The sequence below is a fragment of the Anthonomus grandis genome, chromosome 11 (assembly GCF_022605725.1).
Source record: "Anthonomus grandis grandis chromosome 11, icAntGran1.3, whole genome shotgun sequence".
NCBI lineage: Eukaryota > Metazoa > Arthropoda > Insecta > Coleoptera > Curculionidae > Anthonomus > Anthonomus grandis.
Window position 1 is genome coordinate 11,473,276 of NC_065556.1, and position 24,906 is coordinate 11,498,181.

At 34.8% G+C, this 24,906-nt stretch overlaps 1 protein-coding gene across 1 annotated transcript; it reads right to left on the reverse strand.

Moving 5' to 3' along the window:
• Nucleotides 1-6,940: 6,940 nt before the first annotated feature.
• Nucleotides 6,941-15,721, reverse strand: LOC126742467 (uncharacterized). Its single transcript, XM_050449111.1, has 5 exons — nucleotides 13,768-15,721; nucleotides 8,348-8,586; nucleotides 8,260-8,293; nucleotides 7,595-7,824; nucleotides 6,941-7,537 (listed from the first exon to the last, which is right to left on the reverse strand). The coding sequence occupies exons 1-5, from the start codon at nucleotides 15,218-15,220 to the stop codon at nucleotides 6,941-6,943; spliced, it is 2,553 nt and encodes an 850-aa protein (XP_050305068.1). The 5' UTR covers nucleotides 15,221-15,721.
• Nucleotides 15,722-24,906: the final 9,185 nt, after the last annotated feature.

The window sequence follows — 24,906 nt, forward strand, 5'->3', positions numbered from 1 at the left end:
GTTTAAAAGACAGGTAAAGAATATTAATAGAAAGCAATTTTTTAAAACTTGGTACTAATTCAAAATATCTACCGGGTGGTGCGTCGCCGAGCGGAACATAGGAAATACCATGTAAATTTTAAGGGGGTCAGTTATTGGCTTCCCTGTACATTTTACAGAAACAATGTAAGATAACTTTTTGAAGAGATCAATCTGGCAAACACTCGTGTAAACATTCAACAAATTTTAATAAGCGAATCTTGAATTATTCATTTAAATGTAATTGCAAAATTACCAAATTTTCGGTTCAGGTAAAACCAGACACCAGCCACCAGCAAACAATTTGTTATAAGGCTTTGTCAAATCTGACGTACAGCCGAATATAAGAAATTTTTTTTTCGTTGTATCAATCTCACAAACATACATTCAAAGTAAGACACCTTAAAATTACTTTTTTATCTAAACTTTTATTTAATATAACGATGAAGTTAAACCAATAACAATTATTATTATCGATTATTAAAAAAAATATTTTATCATACTTACAGAATTTAATTAAACCAATAGCCATATCTGAAATATTTTCAATTTATTTTCCCATCAAGCCTATCTGGTCCATTTCAATCATTAAACCTATTGTAAGTAAATTCGAGTCCAAAGACATTGCAATAAGTAATTGTAAATGTTTAACTCAGAAGATCGAAAATAGATCCGAAAAAAGAGAGAACAGAACTCCTAATATTTTACTTAAATTACTTACTACTCTTTTTATTTAAGTGTGGAAAAATAAAATAAAATAAAATACAATAACTTTCTTAAAAATAATAGAGAATTACATAAAAACATCAATTAATCAAATGTTCAAACCACCCCCCTATTAACAGCTAAAAAATCGCCTAACCGATCATAAAATTCATTTCTAACGTTATTAAGTTGATATTGGGAAATTTTATTACACACTCTCTAACCATACGGGTATTATGGGCCGGGCAACCATCCATTTGGTACCAGATTATTTGATCTTCCTGAACAACTTCTTCCAAGGCGGGTCCAATTTGATTTTGAAATAAGTCTAAATAGGTTTCAGCTGTTAGGTTTTAGTCCATAAAAAAGGGTCCAATGATATGGTGTCCGATAATTCCTACGAATACATTTGTTTTTTGGGGATATTGTGTCCGAGTATGAACAAAGCGATGTTTATTTTCTTGGCTCATTGTTAAGGTTAAATGTAGATTCATCGGTAAAACAAACATTTCCTAAAAAATTCCTATCATTATTTCCTCTTTCCATCATTTCAAAACAAAATGCCATTCTTCGCTCTTCATCTCCTTCCTGCAGCTCTTGATGTTTTTCGAATTTATACGAATAATATTTGTGTTTTTTTAAAGCGCGCAATACAGTTGTATGATGTTTATTTATCTCTTGCCCAATAACCCTCGTACTAACCATCTTGTTTTCCTCCACAGTAGAATATTAAGATCTCTGTTTTCTCTTTCTTCGGCTCTATTTTCGAGTTGAACATTTACAATTATTTATTACGGTACCTTTGGACTCGAACTTATTGACAATACGTTTAGTAGTTGAAATGGACGGAATGGGCTTGGTGGGGAAATAAACTGAAAACATTTCAGATACTGCTCTAAAACTGTTTCCCGCATAATGCCACTTAATTATGGCTATTTTTTCGTCAATGGAATAATTCATACTTGTTTTCAAATATCGACTGTCACTGATTTATTGACACTTTTCCTCACGCCAGTCACCATATTCATTTTACTGGTGCCCATTTGGTTTTACCTGAACCGAAAATTTGCTAATTTTACAATTAGATTTAATTTAATAATTCAAGATTCGCTTATTAAAATTTTTTGAAACTTTGCATAAGGGTTTGCCAGATTGGTGTCTTCAAATTTACATGGGTTTTCCGATGTTCCGCTCGGCGATGCACCACCCGGTATGTATCTATACGAAAATTTAATAATGTTAATTATTACGGCTATAGTTAGTGTACAATTTTGCTCATATTTTGTAGTGTGAGCCTTTAGTTAAACTTATTTATAATACCAAGATATTACTTATAGGGTCTAATTTTTACTAGTTTCTAAATTATTCCATGGGTCATAAAATAAATTAAATCCATGGGATTTAGTTAAGTTTATTTATTTATGTATGGTCAAAAGTAATGGCAGTTATGACGAATACTAACACAATTTGTCATTTAAATAGAGCTTTACTTATATGTTTCTAAAAACCTTTTAAGAAATCACCAATATGACTGTGGATCAAATGATAAAATTGATATTGACTTCTTAATAAAAAAAAAATAAACCGTATTTTTCTTACACGATAATGAGCTAGAAAGTACTAGTTTAATACAGCACTAAATTAACTAAGACTGGAAATTATAAAATAAGCACCTCGAAAAATTCGGATAGCTAAACTGACCTAAAGCCCTTGAACATCTCGAGTTGTGTTAGATAAATACATTTATACAATGTAGCTCTAAAACCCATGGTGGGTTTTGGCTGACTGCACTATACCTCTTCAGGCCTCCCGATCCTCTTCCATTTCTCATTTGGTCTCCCAAAGACCCTTTTTTCTGACTGTCTCTTCTCCCATATCAGTTTCGTCAGTCATCTTAGCGGTTAGGATTTGATTTTTTTGTCAATATAACTATTGCCACTACCTTAAAGGTGACTTATCATCTCGATGCTTATCCTGACTGGCTGCTGTTAGAGTCGTGGTGGAGATCAAACATTTTTCTTCCCAGACATTTGAAACAGTTCATACGTTGAAAATTGTAGTTGTCTATTGCCAATACGTTTTTTCCTATTCTACCTTTGCACTCCTACCTGTTTATGCACATATGTATATACCGGAGTAATGTTTGCAACGGAATACCAGCAACGGCGCGGCGGTTGGCGGCTCACGAGGACGCGATGTCGAAGCGGCGCTTATGAATGTGTATAGTTACTTAACACATGCAAAAATTTAAGTACATTATAACCACAGATGTAAATTGCTCCGCAATTACATCTGTGCAGAGCTATTTACATCTGTGATTATAACATCTTTTAGATGCATTTTCTCAACGCTAGAAATTCCTTTTTACTGATTTTGTTATGTCGACTAGTTTTTTAGTAGACCACTAGTTTTACGTCATGTATCATCCTATTCTATATATCTTATTTAAAAGTGATATAGTATTTTATTGTGTTATATTTGTTTAATTAAATGCAATTAATTAAATGTATGATATTACGAAGAGTCTTTATAATAACATACATTTTATTGATCAATTGGATAATCATAATAAATTTTTTTAATTTTTTTCTTTTTAATTTTGGTAATACTATATTTTTATGTATATTATTCTAGGGTAAAATAAAAATGATATCCTGAGGACCTAAGCATTGATGATTCCACCGTTTCAACAGCTAAATCACTTGTCACCAAATTATGGAAAAAGAAATAAAGAACAAAAAATTAAAACTCGAAGATTGCAACAAACAAATTTGCGCCAAAAGAAATTGAATTAGATGTCTCAAGTCATTATTAAAATACTTAAGAAATAATAATATGATTTTCGAAAAAGCCCAACATACTACATGTTTTATTTGACTTGTAAAAGTACTTGTTTGTATATTTTTGTTTTTTTTTATGGGGTCGGTGGAGAAATTTTTTATATACACTGGTTACGCGGCGCTGCCCCCAGTAGTGTGGGACTCAGTATCGAGTCTGTTTCGTCCTGTACCCACTAAAACTCCACCGCTGGGTGGTGCCTTGTGGCTTCCTACACTGCGGTCTGCTAAGAAGCAGTCCTATTGTGTCCCATATGTTTAGTCCGACAGGTTCAATTCTGTAGCTTCAAGGAAGTCCAGGATTGTGCCCAGTGGTAGATTTCTTATACCCTCTGGTGAGGGTTTCTCTACCCCCAGGAATGCTGCCCTGGTTTGATTAAATGCTTCAAAGAAGCACAGTATGTGAAGAGTTGTTTCGTCCTCCTCATTGCATCCCCTACATAGCGAGGTAACTGATTTCCCTAGCGTATGCAGGTGTTTCCTGCTGGGCGCATGGCCTGTAAATAGCCCCGCGACCCTTCGCAGTTGTTGTCTGGAGAGGCCCAGTATGTTCTCGCCCTTCTTTAAGGGTGGGCTGCCTATAAGTTGTTTGGATTGTTCCATCTTTGGCAGCTGTTCCCAATAGGATTTGTTCTGGTTTGTTAGCCAGTTGCCGATTTCCCTCTTCCAGGTCTTATCGTTGACACAATATGTTGGTTCAGGGCCTACCAGGCTGTTGCTTGCTCCCTGAGTTGCAAGTTGGATAGCCCTTCTTGCAGCCTTATTGTTGCCCATATTCTCTGCTAGGATTATCTCTGGCCTATTTTGCGCTTAGGCGAGGTTCCTGAGATCCTCCCAGCACCTTTGCACAGTCCTTGACTTAGTCTCAAACTGTTGTAGTGCAAGTGTTGCAGCCTGGTCAGTCTGTGAAAATTGCGAAGGTTTTGCCTCTTGGCAGCCCTTCTCTCATCAGTTGGACACAGGTTTGTATTCCTATTATGCTTGCCTGTAAATTTGTTGTTTCCAGGCCCAGGTTTAGCATGAGTTGTCTGCCCTGTTGTTCGTCCTCCACCATGCCCACAGCTACCCCGATCTTGGGTCGTTTGGTTGCCGTGTGCCATACTGAGTAACCTCTTTGCCTGAGCCTATCCGCTTCTGCATCCAGTGGTGCCCTTTTCTCTTTGATGACAAAAGGTTTGTCTAGGTATGTGACCTTGGTTCTGTCTGTTCTTAGGGCCAGGCACCCAAGGTCCTGTATCTTGTCAAATAAGGCATTGTGCTCATCTTTCGATAGGATTGTTGCGCCATTTGACAGCAGTCTTTTCGTCCCCGATATAGCTTCAGCCCGTACCACTAAGTGTAGCGGGCTTAGTCCTATCAGGTTCTCTAGGGCGGCAGTCGGCGTTGTTGACATCGCTCCTGTTAGGCCCAGACATGCTATTCGTTGTGTTTTGTTGAGTATCTGTATTACAGTCCTCTTTTCTGCCGCATGCCACCATATAGGTGCTGCGTATGTAATGATGGGTCTAACCATTGTCGTGTACATCCAATGTACAATTTTTGGTGACAGTCCCCATGATGTAACGAACATTCTCTTACAGTACATAAAAGTTTTCGTGGCTTTATTTGTAGCCTAGATTACATGCTTCTTGAAGCTGAGTTTTTTATCCAGGGTTATACCTAGATATTTGACCTCGTCTTCAAGTCGCAGATTTTCTCCATAAAATTTTATGTTTCTAATGGGCTCTAGTTTCCTTCTTTTGGTAAAGGAAACCAGAGTAGTTTTTGTGGGATTTACTCTTAGTTGTTCTTCCTCACACCAGTGCTCGACAGTAGTCAGGGCTCTTTGCATTTTTTCGAATACATGAGCCTGACTACCCCCTCGTGTAAGGATGACTATATCGTCAGCATATCCTATAGCGAGGATAAGCTGCCTCTCCAGTCATGTCAGCAAGCTGTCCGATACAAGGTTCCACAGCAGCGGTGACAGTACGCCCCCTTGCGGTGTTCCCCTGCACACTTTGGCCTTAACTGTTGTGCTGTTGAGATTTGCTGCTACTTTCCTATGATTTAGCATTTGGGTTATCCAGCCGCCAATCATGGGATGTATTCCTCGTGCTGCTATCGCACGGTTGATTGAGTCATATGATGTATTGTCGAATGCTCCCTCAATGTCTAAGAAAGCTCCTAGGGCGATCTCTTTGTTGTTCAGAGATTGTTCGACCCTCTGGGTTATCTCGTGAATCGCTGATTCGCAAGATTTACCTGTTTGGTAGGCATACTGTTGTCGATGTAGAGGGTTGACCCATAATACATTGTCCCTGATATGCATTTCTATGAGCTTTTCCTTTGTTTTTAGGAGGAATGATGTAAGGCAGATTGGTCGGAAGGATTTAGGATTCGCATAGGAGTCGCGTCCCGTCTTTGGTAGAAATTCTACCATTGCTTCCCTCCAACTCTCTGGTATATGCGCCGTGGCTAGACTTGCCCGCATTATTTTACATAGTGCAGGCAGCAGCAGTTCGCTACCCCGCTGTAACATGACTGGCATTATGCCATCCATTCCGGGAGATTTAAATGGTTTGAAGGAATTTATCGCCCATTTAACCTTCTCGTAGGTTACTACCTTTTTTGCTAGTTCCCAGTGTTCCCTTTTGCCCCTATTCGGAATGATAGGAGTTGGGTCCTGGGTATGTTTTGGTTGATGGAGAATTTTCGATCACGGAAAGTGCGTGTTCAGCATTAAGCCAAGCGTTTCTTCCTCGGTTGTCGTATATTCTCCATCGGGTTTTAGACAAGAGCCTAGGGTTTGTTGTGGCCCTTTGGATATTGCCTTGTGGAGTCTAGCATATGCTGGTGTCTCTGTTAGGTCCCGGCATAGCTTCCTCCACCCTTCTTTCTTTGCTCTTTTTATAGCATCATTGTACCTGGTTAAGTGTTTTCTGTATAGATTCCACTCGCCAGTTCTTTTAGCTCTGTTAAAAAGCTTTCTTACTGTCTTCCTTAGCTCGCCCAATTCTTGGTTCCATCATGAGGTGTTCCCTGCTTGACGTGGTTTGCTTAGTGGACATGAATTTTCAAAAGCAACTTTAATAGCCTCAGTGACTGACTATGTCAGCACTTCGAGCTCTACATTGTCTTTTGCCTCCGTTGGACAGTTCTCCAGTTCGCGTCGTAGTATCTCATTGAAGAGGTCCCAGTCCGTTTTCCTGGCGTTCCTGTAGGTCTCCGGATTTGTATCCATAGATTCTAGATCGAATCTTATGTACCTGTGATCCGACAAACTTGGTTCGTCAGATACATGCCATTTTTTAACGAGGTCGCAGATGCGTCCCTTGCCAATGGTTAGATCAATTACTTCTCTGCGGAGTATGTTGACGAAGGTCGTTTCCTCCCCCACATTAAGTATATTTAGACCGGAGGTTTCCTAGTCCCCTTATCTGGCCCCTATAAGTATAAGGTTCCTGAATCAGGGCTATCTGAATATTATTGTCGGCTATGCATTTTTGTAAGGCCGCAGTGGCTGCTTTGCAGTGGTGGAGGTTTATTTGTATCAGCCTTGCACCCATTGCGGAGAGCGATTTTAGGAAGAAGAGATTCCCGGCAATCCCCCCTGTTTCCATAGGGGTTGCCTGGTCCCTCTTCTCTTTCTCTTGGATGCTGGCCGAGAGTCTGATATTTATGCTGCCAAAGTTGAGGTATAGCGATTGATTCGCTTCCCTTACTTTGGCCCAGGATTTCTCGTCTATGAGGAGCGTTACCAGGCAACCCTTGTCGTCCTGGTCCTTCCTCATATCGAGCACTTTCCACAAGCTGGTGTTGATGTTGTTTTGATCATCCAGCTTGTGTAGAAGTGCTTTCGGTTCCTCAGTAGGTCCCGGCAGCCAGGTTATTGCCTTCACCGGTCTGGGAAGTTTGCCGTCCTCCTTTATCTGGAGTTTAGCTCCTTCCCAGGGAGTTTCCTTTTGCACCAGTTCGACGAGCCAATTTTTAGTTGACTAGAATTTTTAGTTGACGACACTGGTGATGTGAAGGATTCCCCCACCGTGGCTTACCCCTGCAAACTTGGGCGCAATTTGCGATCCGCTCTGCAGAGCAAGCGTTTTGTTGAGCAGCCAGCCCTTTAGGGTATTTGCCTGCTCCTCCGAGACGAATGCCTCGGGGTATTTTTTAGCTGTTATAGCCATTCTTAGAACCCCCGCCGCAGCATCCCGATAAAACAGCCCTGGTTCCCGTCTTGGGCCCCTGGGCTTCTTCCTGGGTCTTTTTGACTCCGGCGGAGTTTCTACCTCCGAGCGATGTCGTTTTTGCGTTTCGCTCGTATTGGCCTTGGTCTGGGTGGGTGTCAGTGCCTCTTTGGGCCCCGTCCCCCCCCCCCCCCCCTTCCCTTGGCCGCCAACAGTTTGGCTTTTCGTCTTTGAGCCCCAGACGGTCGTTTCCTCCCGGCAGGTCCCTCTTTGGCTTTCTCAGCGGCGGTTCCTTGCAGCCCCGCCGTTGACTTCTCAACAGCGGTTCCTTTAGGTCCCGCCATTGCTGGCAAAGGTTGCTCTTGGCCCCCTTCTTTGGTATTTTGGGTATCTTGGTCCATCATAGATGTTCCCACGAGTAGCGAGTAGGGAAAGGGTGGTCCACCCCTGCAGAGCCCCGCATGCAGGGGTAAGGCTGTATACAATGGGGTGCGCCTTATTCCCCAGGGTTGGCCGCTAGTGACTGGGCTTACCCCCAGTCTTGCATCCCTTGGCGCGCGCCATACCCTAGGAATTGGGAGATTTTATAGTGTTCTCACCACGCGGTTCGAGTGGTTAAGCCCAGATCCCCGAGCCGTTCATCAGCACGTACCCCACGCTCCCTTTCAGGATCATGGGGGTCGTTGCGCCGAATGGACGGTTTACGGTATATAGCTGGTCCGCGACGATGACCTTCAGTTGGCCCGGACGGGTGTAGGCCCGTTGGCTTCCCTTATAGTCACCGTTAACCGAAACCATTTCTGGTTTTCCGGCCGTTCTCCTATCCGCCACCTGGAGACGCGCCTGACAGGTTGCTAAACCTGTTTGTATATTACTACTAATAAACTATCTAATCTAATCTATTGTACATAGTTTTTATTCTTAGGTAAGCTGTGTTTTTTAGTATAAATTAATATGATATAATAATTGTTATTAGGTATTATATAGGTCACTGTTAAATGTCTCAAAACCCTTGTACAGGCTAAATACTCATAATAAAAATCTTATAACCTATAAAAAACCTGCAACTCCTTTACAAATTGAATATCCTTGTAGTACTCTTTCCGCTGAAGCAATACTGTCCCTTTGAAAAAGTCAGCACCATAGAAGTATATATTATGTGATATAAAGTAAGTGATGTAACACTGAGTTTTGTCCAATATAACATTAACAATAAAATTTTGCAAAATATTAAAAATTTGTGTCTTAAAACATAATTTATTAAGAAATCTATAATATTATATTAATAAAATATTTAATTTCCATAAAAATGCTTTCACAAAAATGCTGCCTTTTATTATGATCATCCTCTAATGAAGTCCGTTAAAAAAAATTAATAGCTCATAAATGGTAATATTATTTATACTGAAACTCTATAATAATTAATAAAAATTTATCAGGTAAATATTTGTTGACGACGTCACTGGTAGAGAGTGCTTGTATCGGTGGCATCAACAATGCGATCGAGCGGCGTTGCGATGCCATTACCGTTTTCTCGTTTCTTCGTACTTTATTTTCATTTATTTAACGTATATTGACTTCGATATAGAGTATCTTGTCAAATTTATTTTTAAAAAATGCTTGATGTTTTATTAAAGAGGAGCAGTAGTATTGTTTTGTACCTTCGAAAACAACTGAAAATTTTTATGATATTATAAAGTGATTTTTGCCATTTCTCTATAAGCATTTAGCATCATTGCATCAGAGATGTTGCAAGCAAACAAACCTGCCCATAGTTCCATGGCATGCTACTTCTAGCCTTTTAATGTTCTCAGCGAATAACATTTTAGTAATTGACATTGTGGGCTGTAAAAAATCCCATTAGCTATAAAAATAGGCTAATGTTTGTAGTTTAATTGTAGTTTGTATTGTTTGGGGAGGCAATGACGATCAATCGTCCACCTTCTTAAATTTTACAAACAGTCTGCATAGTAGAATTTCATTTACCTTAGAAAAGGAACACAAAAAATCACACGTCAAATTAGATATACAGAAGGATGTTTAATTATGCATTTACTGAAGTTCTGTCAATCACCTCCTCACCTCCAGCTAACCTCACTTTAATATGTCAAATGGGAACTCCCATCGTGTGATACATCATAGTAAGCAGCGTAAAATTCTCTATTCAACGGTACGAAAAAAAAATGAAATCGGTAAATGTGTAAGCAAATAGTTAACGAAAATGTCTAGAAATAATGAATATTTTATTTACGCCAAACTTAAAAAGTGTGGTAAAAAACAGTACATTTAGTTCAAGCAAATTATTTATTTTTTTAAGTAAAGAATGTGTACCGTTACTTGCGAGAAAAAAGAGTGTCTTTGCAGTCTTATAACTTTGTATGTGTATTTATTTCACTTATATTTCACTTATTATATATTTTTTGCGAAACCTATCTAATAGGTACAAAAAAGACACTGCAATACCTTACATTTTTAAGGCGTTTAAAAAGCAGGCGATTTATTATTGTTAAAATTGTCAGTTTGACGCGTGCAATTTTTCAATTTTAGTTAAAACAGTGAGTTAATAAAATGGTGTATACGCTAGCCGAAAGAATAGAAATAATTTTCCTTTATGGAGCTCAAGATCGGTGTGCTCGAAGAACCGCGAGAGCATTTAATGAAAGATATCAAGATAAAAACGTGAGCCATAAATACGTATTAAAGTTAATACGAAAATTTGAAGAGACGGGATCGATTTGCAATAAGAAAAAATATGAAAATAGAGTTGTCGATGAAGCATGCCAAGTTGAAGTACTAGGACAATTTGCTATGGATCCAATTTTGTCTATACCAAAGGCCGCAAATTAACAAATATTTCCACTGGTTCCGTACATAAAGTTTAAAAAAAAATAAGTTCTTTCCTTATAAAATTCATATTCTTCATGAACTCGGAGAAGATGATTTTGATAGGAGAATTCAATTTTGTGAAGTGATGTGCCAGCGAAATAAGTATATACTATAAATACTAAGCTGATGGTAACCTTTGATATACTTAAGTAGTACATCATGTGTAGCTGCTGATTTTAGGTATAAAAAAAGCCATTAAAAGTGGACATCTTAGAACATTGAAAGGATAGAATTAGAGTTCAAGATGTGCACAGGGGCAAGGAGGATGTTTTGTTTACAAACATATTCATAGATTCTCTGTTGTCAAGTTTACACGCATTTTCAAAAGAAAACATGTTTAGCTATATATCAACATATAGTAATGTTAATTTACCTTATTAATGTTAGTTTTTGGATTAGAATTAAAAAGTAAAAGATATATGTTATTCTAAGCGTAAAAATAAAATCTTCAAACCAAAAAAAATATATTAACCTAAAACCTATTCGTAAAACTACTTCTAAAAGATTTAAAATGGCAGCTAATAATGGCTGGCATAACACCGCAGATACTGATGTCATCTTGACAAATAGCTTGGTGTTTACATTCGGCATTTGTGAAGTTTTCTGTTTTTTCTTTAGTTTTTGGTTGAAAAAGGAAAAAGGTTGAGTAACTTTAGTGTTTCTATGAACTATTACGAAAGTAAAAACTTGTGGCTTTTATGCTGCACCATAGGAAAAGGGCAATTTAAGCTGATCTTTTTACAAGTAAATACCGATATTGTTATAACATCATATCAAGGGACAACCATCGTCATAAACGCAAAAACGTATAATAATTATCAATTATTTAATTTCCATAAAGATGCTTTTTATTAGATAAGTACCTTTACTCCAATGAAATACGTTAAAGAAACGCATAAAGTATTCATTAACGGTAATATTGTTTATTATTTAAAGCATAATCTATTAACAATAAATATTTGTCATGCAAATATTTTTTGATGACGTCACTGGTAAAGATTACTTGTGTCGGTGAAATCAACAATGCTGTCAAGCGGCGTTGCGATGTTGTTGCCCTTTTCTCTAATATACATTATCTACATTCATTTAATTTCGAATTTTGACTTCTTTATAAAGTATCTTATCATATTTTAAGAAAAAAAATGCTTTATTTTTTATTAAAGAGGAATGGTATTGTTTTGCGCCTGCCAAAATAGTCCTGTATACATTTTTATGATTTTATAAAGTGTGTTTTTTTGCCAATTCTGTGTACGGATTTGGCATAATAGCATCAGAGATATTGCAAGCAAACAAACTGCCCATAGTTCCACGGCAATGCTAATTCTAGTCTTTTAATGTTCTAAGGTGGTCATGTTATTTTTAGTTCAATAAAAACTCTGTCCCATACTGTTCTTTTAAATATTTCTTAATTTGGATAAGGGCGGCGATATTCAAACACTGCTGCTCTGCAATTTTCGTTATATTCGTAATTTTTAGAACCTAACATCGCAATTTTTTTTTGCGAATTTTTATCCAACTAATGCAACTACTGTATTGTAAGATAATAAGTCAAATAAATATCCATGACGCTTAACTTAGATTCCTTACTTTACAATTTATATGTGCCTCTAAATAAAAGTAGTAGTATAATTTTAGCACTAAGACTATTAAACTATAATAATAATAATAATAATAATAATAATAATAATAATAATAATAATAATAATAATAATAATAATAATAATAAGTCTTTGCATTTAAATCCAAAAAAAAAAACAAATACATACATACATACATAGAAAATAATGGCGAAGTCTAGCCCTAGGGCTACTCCTACTTAACCATTAAAAATAGATAGCATAAAAGAAGAATAAAGATACAAAATGGGGTATATTGCCGGAATTAAATGCTCAAGGTTCTTCCAAAGGGAAGGGGGCGTGCAGTAAACTCAGAATAAAAATACACATATCATTGGTGCAATAAACATGATTTTCCAACTTGAAGACTTTAATCAGATTAAACCTATTTAGTTATATTTGCGCTTGAAAGAGGAAAGAATGAAATTTAAATTTATGAATATTTAGAATCTTAAAGTGGTTGGTAATATGGTTGTTGAGTTTAATGATATGATAGAATATATATATTGAATGATTTTAAATATAGCAGTTTCAAATTTGGGCATAGTAAGTGATTCTTTGTTTCTTGGAATAAATTACTCTTTAGTTCTTTTATAGAAGAGGTCTTAAAAGTGCCTGCCGGTGATAATTTTATGAACAAAATTGGCAAGATGAAAATTCCAACTGTTTGACATATTCAGCCGATTTGTTTCTGATATTTCATGCAATATGTGGTCTCCCTTTTTAATGCTATATATTAACCGACAACAAGAGTTTTGCATTTTCTGAATTCTTTGTTCTTCTAATAACTGCAAACAAGGCGTATATATAAAATCGCAGTAAGCATAATGACTATGAACAAAATAATTAGAAGATAAAACAGTAAAAAAACGAAAGATTTGTATAGCGATAAGGAATCATTTGCGATTTTAAGTTCGAATGTTTTTTTATTAAATAAAACGTTGGTTCTTGCCACACTCTGCTAATCAAATTTTATTTTTAATAATTCACCATATAGGACCAGTTAACACTATACTAAGCGATGATTTAAACTACTCATTACTATTAAAACTTTTTTTTTTTTTTTTTTTTTTTTTTTATAGTAAACACAAGCACAAGACGAAAGTCCTATGTCACTCTTGGAGTGGTGCTTGCGCGAAGATATTTGTGCGCATTTATCTTGAATCGCTGCAGGTTGTATGCGTCGGGAAATATGTGAGGTGGAAGCCCGTTCCACAAAGAAGATGTTCTCCAGATGAATGAGTCCCGATACAGCGACGTCCTTGGGGTAGGCAGGTGGACTCGATGAACTTACTGAATAATAGCTTAATAATGGGTAATTGCGGTGTTCTATAAATCTTCTAATATTTGATCAATAGTTCTCATAAATAACACACTTACTTATAGAAATCTGGTAAAAATACTTGCAAGTGTTAAAATATTACCATGGAAATTTTTCTATGAAATTATATTTAAGGAATAATAGTTACTTTTACAAAAATTAAAAAAAAAATATTTTAATAAACTACATTAAATAAATTAATACGGTTCACATATTACTATAAAAATAAGGCTTTACACTATCTCTTCTTTTCATTGGATGGTTCGGTGGCACAGGTGGTGGTTCATAAATTTCCCTTTCCAATCCTTTATCTTCATTATCCAAAAAAACACTGCCATCTGAAAAATTGTCAAAATCCATATATTTCTTATCTGGCGTCTTCCAATGTGGTTTTAACTTTGGTGCTAAATATCCTTCGTTATCAGTACACAAAGATATATGTCTTTGCTTTTTCTCATTTGGCATAACAAGCACGTTTGGCGAATAGCTGCCACGCTTTACAATTAACACCCTTTTATTTCCTTTAAGCAATTCCGGATTATATTTTATTAAAAAATAAACTATGACTGATGATATTACAATGCTGGCTAAAGTTGTCAATAGTGCAATTACAATTACAATAATTTTTTGGCTGTTTAATAACCAAGGCCTGTGGGACCAATCTGGTGGCGTTTTTACCGCAGTGCAATCTTCGGCTATCAAAGCATAAGGATCAGTAGTATCATTACTCAAAAAACATAAAGTATACGTTTCATCATATCGTAAATTCATGGTAATTATTGAGCTGATGTTAAATACGCAACCATAGTCAGATCTATTTTGTACATTAGTCCATATAAAAAAGTCATTGGATGTTAGTTTTGCATCCAGGTTTAGAATAAAGATAGAAGGGTTGGTAATCTCTGAGAATAAATATTTAATATTACGTCGTTTAAATGTGGATTCAAGCCAGAGGGTTGAGTGATTGATTTCATCGTTGTACATTAAAAGATTTCGACATATTATTTTCTCAAATATAAAATCATTGGTAGGAACATGAATTGTACTAGTTTGAATAGCTTCTGTACTTGTGCTTTTTCCTGTAGAAGAAGTAGCTATAATAGAAGTTGAATTGTCTGGGCAGAACTCTACATCATCCATATTAACCCATCCTGACCCATCTCTACACCTTTTATAGTCAAGTGGTGGTAGTTTGCCTAGAAAATCCTTAAACCATTGCATATTACACTCGCAATTCCATGGATTTCCATCAATAAAAAATGAGAGAATAGCAGTTAAGTCATTAAATAATCCATTGGGTAAGGTTTTTAAATTATTATTGGTAAGATATAACATTATCAGGTCGCTTAAACCATCAAAAGTACCAAGCTCAATTGTATTTATTCCACTGGAGATAAGATATAATTGTTGTAATTTTGGAGTTTTAGAAAATATGCCGCTGTCCAGAGTTAGTAATAAATTATAACTTAAATCAAGCCTTGTAAGTCCTGAAAGTAATACTCCCTTGCCTGTAAGATTTTTTAAAACTGCTGTATCCACTAAACAATTTTTTAAGGTAATCGAATATACTGCTGATGGCTTGTATCCAAAAAGATTTTCCTCCAAAACGATCCCGTCATACATAGAATCAAAATCAACTTCAAAAGACCCTATTGAACTCCCCATAAACATTTGGGTATTAAGAATGTTTAAATCTATATTGCTAAATTGAACGGATAAAGAGGTACTTGAATCAAACGGTGCTTCTACAAATATAGAACTTCCAAATGATTCAATAGTTGTTGAAGCTATCTTGATACTTTTTATGGTTATTTTGACAGCCTTAAGCCAACCAGACTGAATGGTTTTATTAGTAAATACTATATTTGTTAATATTAAGGCGTATATGCTACTTAAGCATTTTCTGTCATCCTGAAAAAAGACAGGTTAGAAAGTTTAATAGGCAACTATATACATAAGGAGTACCTTATCAAAAAGAGCATTAATAGTTGAAGCTAGTTGTTCTACTGCTCCTCCGGTGCAGCTAATCTTGCATTCAGTTAATTTACACTGTGGTTGTGATGCAGAAAATTTAACATGATATATTAGTTTTTGAGACTCTTTCGGGTTAATAGTTAGATTATTTTCAGTACTCCCTGAAGGTTTAATGGCTCTGATATTATGTAATATAAGCATTGGTCCTAATACAGTTGTCATCATTATAACAATTAGTATATTTAGTTTAATTACCTTTGCTCTATTCATAGTAATTATAAAATTTTGTATGTAGGTCTGTAAATAACTTAATTTAGTAAAATATTTAATATGACAATAGAAAATTTTAATTTCTTACCTAATGACAGTCTGATTTACCAAATAAATGATCGACTAAAACTAAATATTTATGTAAATCTGGATTAGAGGCCGACTTCCATACGGATAGCAGCTAATTTAACATATATAATCAGCTGCTAAAGTAATACCCACATATGGCATTGATTAAAAAAACAATGAATAGTAAAGCTGTTTTACCTTATTGTATTTAATGTAACTATATAGAGTACATTTTTTTATAATTAACATTTCGAGGATCAAAAAGCAGGACCTTGTAAGTAACATTTTGGAAGATTTTCAGGGGAGCAATAAAACTGTTTAATTTTTGTAATAAACGACAAGTAATGATTTTTTTCATACATTTATTTATTTAGCAGGAACATAATATCATCAGTCTAGAAAAAAATAATAAATTTCTTTTTTTTTTTAAATAAACTACACTTACCAGGTACTGTGTCTAAATAATTCAGATACGAGGAATTGAATTCTTAAAAAACTACGAAAAAAAACACAAATAAATTTTGTGTATTTATTACAGAAAATAAAATAAGAGAATATTCAATATTTTCTGCAAAGGAGCATTAAACATTATAAACATTTGTGTACTAATACCCTAAACCTATTTCCTAACATAATTAAATACCTGTTAAGATTCTAATAATATCATCACATTATCAGGTACTTCAAAAAGTTTGTGATCTGGTCTTTTTCTAAATTTAAAAACAACATTTTTTTATAAAAGCATTTTTTATGTAGCAACCTAATACAAATAAAATTAAATTAAAAAAATGAAAAATAAAAGCTATCAAAACTTTTCTTGGCAAAGTATTTTTACTTATAAGGCAACTGTTCATAAAAACTCCAACAATCTTTAGGAATTGTAGTCTTAATGCTCTGTAAATTATCATACTTTTTTTTCGTAATTGGAAGAGGCGATTAGTAAAAAGGCGGAAATATTACATTGTTAAAGTCAACATTTTTTGGTCTTAGGGGAAAAAGTCTTCGTCAGAAAATTTTAACTTGAATGAATTTTGCCCTCTACAATATTGTAACGCTCTAATATTGGTCACAATAGCCCTATCAGTATTCATTTTTAAAAAATCTTTATGGCCTTAGATTTTAAAACTTGTAGTCCATATTTTTTACCAAATAGGGATTTTTAATACGTGCTTGCTTAGTGATTTTTAAATAATCACTTGGTAAATAGATTTCTTTATATTTTAAGCAGGTTTCAATAGCACTATGGACAGAGTCACACTCCATATGAGTGTGACCCTTTTCCAAAAACTTTTGCGTAATTGAAACAACATGCTTCTCTGATAAATAAAGAAGAGCATTAGCGAGCACACTATTTCTATTTTGCGCCATACAGCCATCAGAATAAATAATTATCGGTCTTTTGGCCTCTTGGGTTAAAAGTTGCTCTTGTAAGTAGTCTACTAAAAAGGAAGCATAAACAGATGCTTGCCCATCGGCAATAGTTTCGTTAAACCAATAACAAACGGCTTGGTTGTTGACTAAATTATAAATCGTGAAGTTATGGCAACACAATTTCTGTTTATAGCACAACGTGCTAGCTGGTATTTGCGGAGATAGCTTCACAGCTTGCACATCCATGGTAATCATGTGAAACTCACCATTTATCACCTTCTCCTTATCTATTTCCTTTTCACGTCTTGCTGAATTTTTTTTCTCAGTGTGTTCCTTATATTCTTCCGCTTCTATATTTTCGTTCTTATACTTAAAACAGACATCACATTGGTCCTTTCTAGGTCGGAATATTGAGATTTTCATTTCGTCGGCAAGTTTAGTCATTGTAATAATTGACATTGGATTTTGCCTCTTTTCTTGGCATTGCCCCATGTAGACACGGTATAAATCGGACCATGACTGAAAAGACTGTTACATTCTATTGGTATCTTTTCGACAGTAATGTGAAGGAAGCTTGTTTAAATTTTGAAGAAACTCGGTAAAAAAGTTTCTGTTATTTTTAAAAATATCTTGTCGTTTTTCTCTCCTGCTTATATCGGTTTGGTTGCTAATAGCCATGCCATTTTCAGAATTCATCGCCCAGGTCGTACGGACCATTCTCCGAGATTAAGGGTATTCAAGTACATTTTCTTACAAACAGTAATGGATTGATTACCGATAATAAATGAATAATTTAGTGTTTGGGATCTACGAGATGAATCGATTTGTTTCGACGGCCTCTTTTTATCACATACTTTAACAGCGTTGATTGAAAAGGGAATTGGATTATATCCACATCTATTTCTAGCAATTGAAAATAAATTTTCCAAAGGATCTTGATTGAGATGACTTGTAAAAAGAAATTTGTATTTAGATAAAGATAATAAATATTCCCACTTGAGAAAGCCCTAGAATAGATGTAAGTAGAGTTAAAGAGTCCAAATAAATCCGCTAATACAATAGATGTTATTTCTTCTATTTCCACCTTCAGTTACTTGAATTGTCTTGAAATATTCAAGACCAAATTGAAGGTTTTTCAATAACATTGAATTAGTTATAGATAAAGGTTTTTTATTTGAATTGGTATCTGAAAATATATTGCTATTAAGAGAATCAAAAATTAAATTAATGTTTTTTTAAGAAATCGGATGTATTATGAGCAGTTGTGCTTTTAAACGCCTGTAATTGACCAGCGGCAACTGAGTTTGAAAAGATTTGGGCAGCATATTTCACTCTCATTTTTTGAAAAGTATTTGGTTTTAAGTGAGTGTGGGTTAACTTTGGTAATTTTCTTGTAGTTTTGCTTTTTTTGTCCATTTCATATATTTTTAAAATATCAAACCAAGATACCGAATGCCCATCAACTATAAATTTTAATTTCGTATTCATAAAATTATTTCTTAAAGATTTTAGTAAATGGGGAACATCAAAAATGGTAAATATTTTTAGGTTTTCAATCTCTATTAAGAGTCTTTCTTCTAAAGCACCTAAATTTTTAAAAGCTTTTCGATTATTTGTTCCCTGGTCACATGTTAATTTCACTGGAATAAGCCCTAGTTTTTTAAATTTTTTATAACATATTTTATTATTTCTGTTAATATATCGCCCGTAACCGGACCTTGAGAGGTAAAATAACACAAGGGAATCTTCCAGTTTCCAAAAATACCTCTTGCGTAAAAAACTAGAGCTGTATTTTCAATAGCATCATGACTACCAAGAAATGCCATATCTTCAAAACCCTCACTATAATCATGTGCCTTATTGTAGTCTAATTTAGGTTCATCAAAAAGAACTGCACACACTCGTTCTGAGTTTTCCATAGATTTTACTTTCGCAAAAAGTTTTTTTGTTAACGTGTTTTCAAGTCCAGTCTTTAGGTTAATTACTTTTAACTACGACTAAATAGTGCATACCTACTGAAGGTAGAGAGAATAATAACTTATTTCTTAAAAATTTATAACAGCTTGGAGATTTATAGTAAATTGAAAGAGCAAACCTGCACATTTACAGTAGTTTGGTGGTTAATAGCAGGTTTTTTGACAGGTGACAAATATAGACTATGTGTGATGGCAACAATAAAAAAAAATAAATTAATTATAATCTTAGGACCTATTTAAATAAATGTTTATCTCACCTTTCCATGAAGCGGAAACTGCATTTTTTAATAAAGTTTTCCTTTTGCCGGCGTTACACACAATGTACTTTTTATCAAAATGTTTCTCACAAACAAATCTGCTTATTAACATGCTTTCGTCCTTATTTCATAAGTCCAATAAATATTTCAGCGTTCCCGGTGTCTTGTATCCACTCATTAAGTGTCACTGGCTTTAAGATCGGAAATTTAAAAAAACTAAGATTGTTTTTTCTCTTCCTAGTATTAGTACATCCCCGATAAGCACACTCGTTAATTTTGCTTGAATTTGACATAATTCAAGCAAAAAAATCCCTTAGATGATGCTGGCGAGCTCCGCTAAACAATAATGAGAGACAAACGGCAAAAAGATTTCCGCGCGCGTTTGAGCGTGGCGCCATCTACCCGCCGCGCGCTTTTTGGGTCACGTTTTTGCCCGTAAATATGCATATCTTCTCGCCTCTTCAATCAACGTTAACAGTATTTCCAACAAACACTTTTCGCTGCTCCCAAATCATATCTTCCCAGAACTTCTTGAATAACTTTTCTCGATCCTCATTTGAAATAAGAATTTTTTTTTGTAGCATCCTTTACCTTATCTTTGTTTAAACACCTACACCTTTCTTTTCTCTTCCTTTCCTGGCGATTTTTGTTTTGAAACGTATTTTTTTGATTTTTGGGCTTTGTGAATCCCATGTAGCTTTTGCCTATCAGCCTTAGTTTTTTATTAATAGCCCTTTTATTGTATCCTTTTCGCTTTTTATTTTGATGTTCACCTACAGGTTGTTCTTCTAAGTTTGTTTTAAGGATGGGATCTGATATCGTAGGTTCTTTGATTTCCATATTTGCCATTTGATCGAGAGAGGTGCTGAGAATTTCTGGCTCTGAATAGCTTTCGAATACGACCTCCGCATTATTGATTAGTTAAGAAATATCCTCAGGGCTTAGAATTTGATCCAACTCAAGCTCGAGTAAAGACTCGTTGTTAAAATCACTTATATTTGACAAGTTCAGGTCATTTTCTTGTCCTAGGCATTTAGTTACTGTATTCAATTTATTTGAGTTTAGATTTTTAGCCATTGCCACCATTTTTCTTGCTCGGCTAGAGATTATAATTGTATTAGTAGTCTTAAACAGAGTCGATACTTACAACTCGTAAGCGGTAATACAATTTAAATTTTAAAAAATGCAGGACCTCGTAAGTGTAACCTGGAAAAAAATGTGGTTTAGGTGAAGAAAAATTATATTTATTATAAAATAAATTAAACACAAACTACTAACAACAACTTTAAAACAACTATTTTCAAAGTGATATAAAATTTTAGCTATTTTAAACATCTTACCGGCCAAAAACACAAAGCACTTCCACGAACAACAACAGTAATGGTCGCTAACAAGGGCTAACTGACAAATACGAGGTAATGCTTTCAAAACTGATGCGAATGTAAATACGAGGTTATGATTTTTGCGATTTGCCGCTAAAATTAAAAACTGATTAATATCTAACTTGGTCAACAGATGCCACCATCTATCATCATCTACGCATAATGGTATATTAAAACTAATTTAGCCAAAAATGTGAATAAAGATTACAAGTAGGGCATATAGGATTACAAATAGGGTATTTCAAAAGCATTTTTGTTTTATTTGGTGAACGTATATGTTTTTTGTAATGTTCTGTATCTGATGATGGCTGCTTACACTGCCGACATGCATAATACATTTACCTAAGTGACCTACATGTATTTTTCTTGGAGATAAAGACTTCCCCTATTTGTAATCTTTATATACGCATTCTCCTACAAAATATGGACTTCTATTCAACTAAAAATATGAGTTATGAGGTCCTGCGTTTTCACCCTCGATTTGGACCTTTATTATTAGAAAGAATATCACACTTTATAAAAAAAAAGATTTTTTATGGTTCACTATTTAACTTTAAATCTAGTTAAAATATTTTTGAGTGAAGTCATTTAGTAAAATGAAATATTTTCATTGCCGCCGACGCTTTACTTTATCACAGTAACCATTTTAAAAACTACATAAGAACATGAGAACATATCTAAAACATTTAAAATATATATAAATATGAAAGTCCTAATGAACTCATGTTAATAAAAAATAAAAATATGATAAAAAAAAGTGCTCAACAAACAAACTTCTTCTTTACTGCACTTGTACATTTAATGTTTAATGCTCAAAATAATACCCAGTAGTATTGGAATAGTACTTTAAAATATTTTAATATTACCGTAGTGCTATTGTATCTAAATTGTTATTTGTTTATTAGACTGCTTTTGTTATTTTGTAACACATGATTATACGTCATGCTAATGTTGGTATTAGAAATCCAGTTATAGAAGTTTTAATTGGGTCACATGGTCATGTGTTTCACGTAGAAGAGTCCAGGATTTTAGGAAAACAGTATTTATGCCCATAAAATCAAACTATTTTACGAATACCTACATAATTTTTCCACAACTATTGTTTGTTGGATTTAGGCTAAAAATAAAACGTTTTTAGACAACCTCCTTTTATTAATTATGTCAACGAATATATAATTTCTCATTTTAATTTTGCAGCGCGTAACTCGATTCAAACCAATTTATTTCCAACCAGTGTGAGTCATACCTACTATACAACCACAAAAAAAATTACTAAGTCCAGACAAGCAAATTTTGTTTTAAAAGATTCAGAGATTTGGTGGCCGCCAGCTTTTAGACAGTGGAGAAGGTAGTGGGAGAAATTTTAATAAGAGCGCCACTTGATTTAAATATTTTACACCAAACCCCACCAAAAAATGATGACCTATATTTATGCTTGTACCTAGATCCTAAAAGCTGAAAATAATTTGGAAAAAGCTAAAATAACAATCCATAGGTCCACCAGATTGATATAATCATCCAAGAATTTACATAGTCACTTCCATTTATATAAAAAAAATAAATTCCACTGAGATATTTAAATTTAGATAATTACTCAAAATGTAATACTATAGTAATTTAAAATAAATTAAAAAAAATGATAAAAGAATTAAGAGTTACTTGAGGTATGCTTAAGGCGAGGAATTAGAAAAAAAAACAAATCCGCACTGAACTACTGTTCAAGGGAAAAATGCAAAACGTGATCACGTGTTGTTTACAAGAAGTATATGTTTGGAACCTAATTCACAATACCTCACTGGCCCTAAAATACCTTTTACAAACTCTAGTCAAGTCACATTAATCTAAATAAAACTTTTAAATAGTAAGGTTTGAATTTAAAAGCCTATTAATAGTATGTTGATGCAATACAATCTGTTAACCAACAACCAACATTATGACTAAATAGGTTATTTGTAGCAAATAGCCGATCCCTTACAAGGTGATCCAGGCTCAATGTCAAAACCAATTATGTCGATGCTCAACTCAAATGAAAACCCTTAGGTTAATGTCAATAGACTTAGCAAGAACCCCTTAACGTTTTTGTTTTACATAAAAGAAAATAAACCCATAAAATTCAAATTATTAAATCAATCCCCAACCCTAAATCAAACCGTTCAATAAGAGAAAAATAAAATAAAATGTGCAAAAACTTGCGTGTCCTCTAATCTCTTGTGTATTTTGGCTAAGGTAGCTTAACTCGACAGCTCTGGAACCAGTCAGCTACAACAAGGGTAACGACCACATGGGCAAGTCGATTTCAGGCAAGTTCCAATCCAAAATCGCAGAGCCACAGTACAATGCTTAGTCCAGGCTGTGTTGAGGTTCACTAAGGTGGTTGCCAACAGTGTTGGGATGACCAGAAGAAACCAGAGAATAGGAAGAGACCAGAGAATAGAGGAGAGAATGAGAAAAAGGAGAGGCCTCTAAAATAGAGGACAAAAAAAAATCAGTAAAATAAACACACAATCAATTCTACGGCAATTACCAACATGTTGCTACATACCTAAGGTGGTGAGCGAGGCCTAGAGTCTCGTTTTGGGGTTAGAAAATTTCAAAATCCCATAAATGGTGTGGGAGCAGCCGACCAAATCCAAAAATATCAGGTCAATCCGATATCCTCTCGGCTACAACTTCCCACTAGACGTTCATCAAATTAAACCCCAAAACTTGGGAGGAATATTTTTCCATTCAACCGAATTCCCGGCAAGATGAACTTAAATTTTCCTTAAAACCACAAAATGTCGACTGTTCTTTCTGATAACGGGATGGCTACAGGCTGGACAAGGAACTGTCAACTGACAAGACAGTGACAGGTGACACTGGCAGTGAACTTGTCACTCTCTCTCTTCGACACGATCTGATCCTGCCTCTTGGTGCAAACTACGCGGAGCCTCACTCTATCAAATTTTCCCAACGGGGCTACGAAATTCCGATTTTCCTCTTACGTCGCTCTGCCTGATTTATGACGCTCCGTCATCCGCCAAATGGAAACCAAACTTTAATGGGAAACAGCAACACTGCCAAACCTCCACAACAACAAGTGTGTCAATAGTCATTACTGTCAATCACAGTCACTGTCAATCGGCTAGTAGGGTTAGAAACCAGATGTCAAGGCACGTTTATTTACTAAAACTTAACTTGAAGAATTAAAGGGAAATATAGCAAGCAAAAACTAAGGAGGCTAATTTCAAATCAATTAGGATACCTTGCCCAACATGATTCCACTATAGACGAAAGTATTTGTAAGTTTTCCTACACTAACGGATCACCATCTAAAAGGTCTTATTTACTCCACTCATAGCGCAATCTGTGGCACAACAGCACCCTCTAGAAGTCCCTCCATACCCCAAACATATACCGGCCTCATAGAAACTCTTGACAAACAAATCAAAGGTCAGAGAGTTCCCAACACCAGGTACATGAATAGGGACTAAGGAAACATAATACGACTAACTCCACAGAGGTGTGCTGACAGGATAGGGTAGGTAAATACATTCCTAAAAATAATCAAACCCCAAAAGCCTTATAAAAAATAAATTGCATTACTATCAAACCCCAAATTCCATTTATAAAACTGTAAATCACACAACCCTTTCAAGCCGATACGCAAAACCCATAAACTTTTGCCCGAATTTATATGAAATCCCATGTTACATGCTTAAGGCAAAATCTGCATGTAACAAAAGTAGTCAAATTTGTATATTTTAAAAAGTACAAATAACTATTAAGTATTAACAAAAAATTTATAATAAATACAAATCTAAGAACAATAAATTAAAACAAAAATTAGAACTACACACCAATAGGTTAAAAATTAAATTTAGAATAAAGAAAAAATTAATTATAAAATATACGCAATAAAATGTTCACAAGATAATAAATCAGCAACAGTATAAAATTCTAACTCGATAAAGAAACTTTTTAATAGATTTTCTTTATTATAACGTTTAATACATGATAGATAGAACTATGCCTAAAGAAAGTAATATTTGGTAGTAGTTTTTGGAGGGTTATATTGT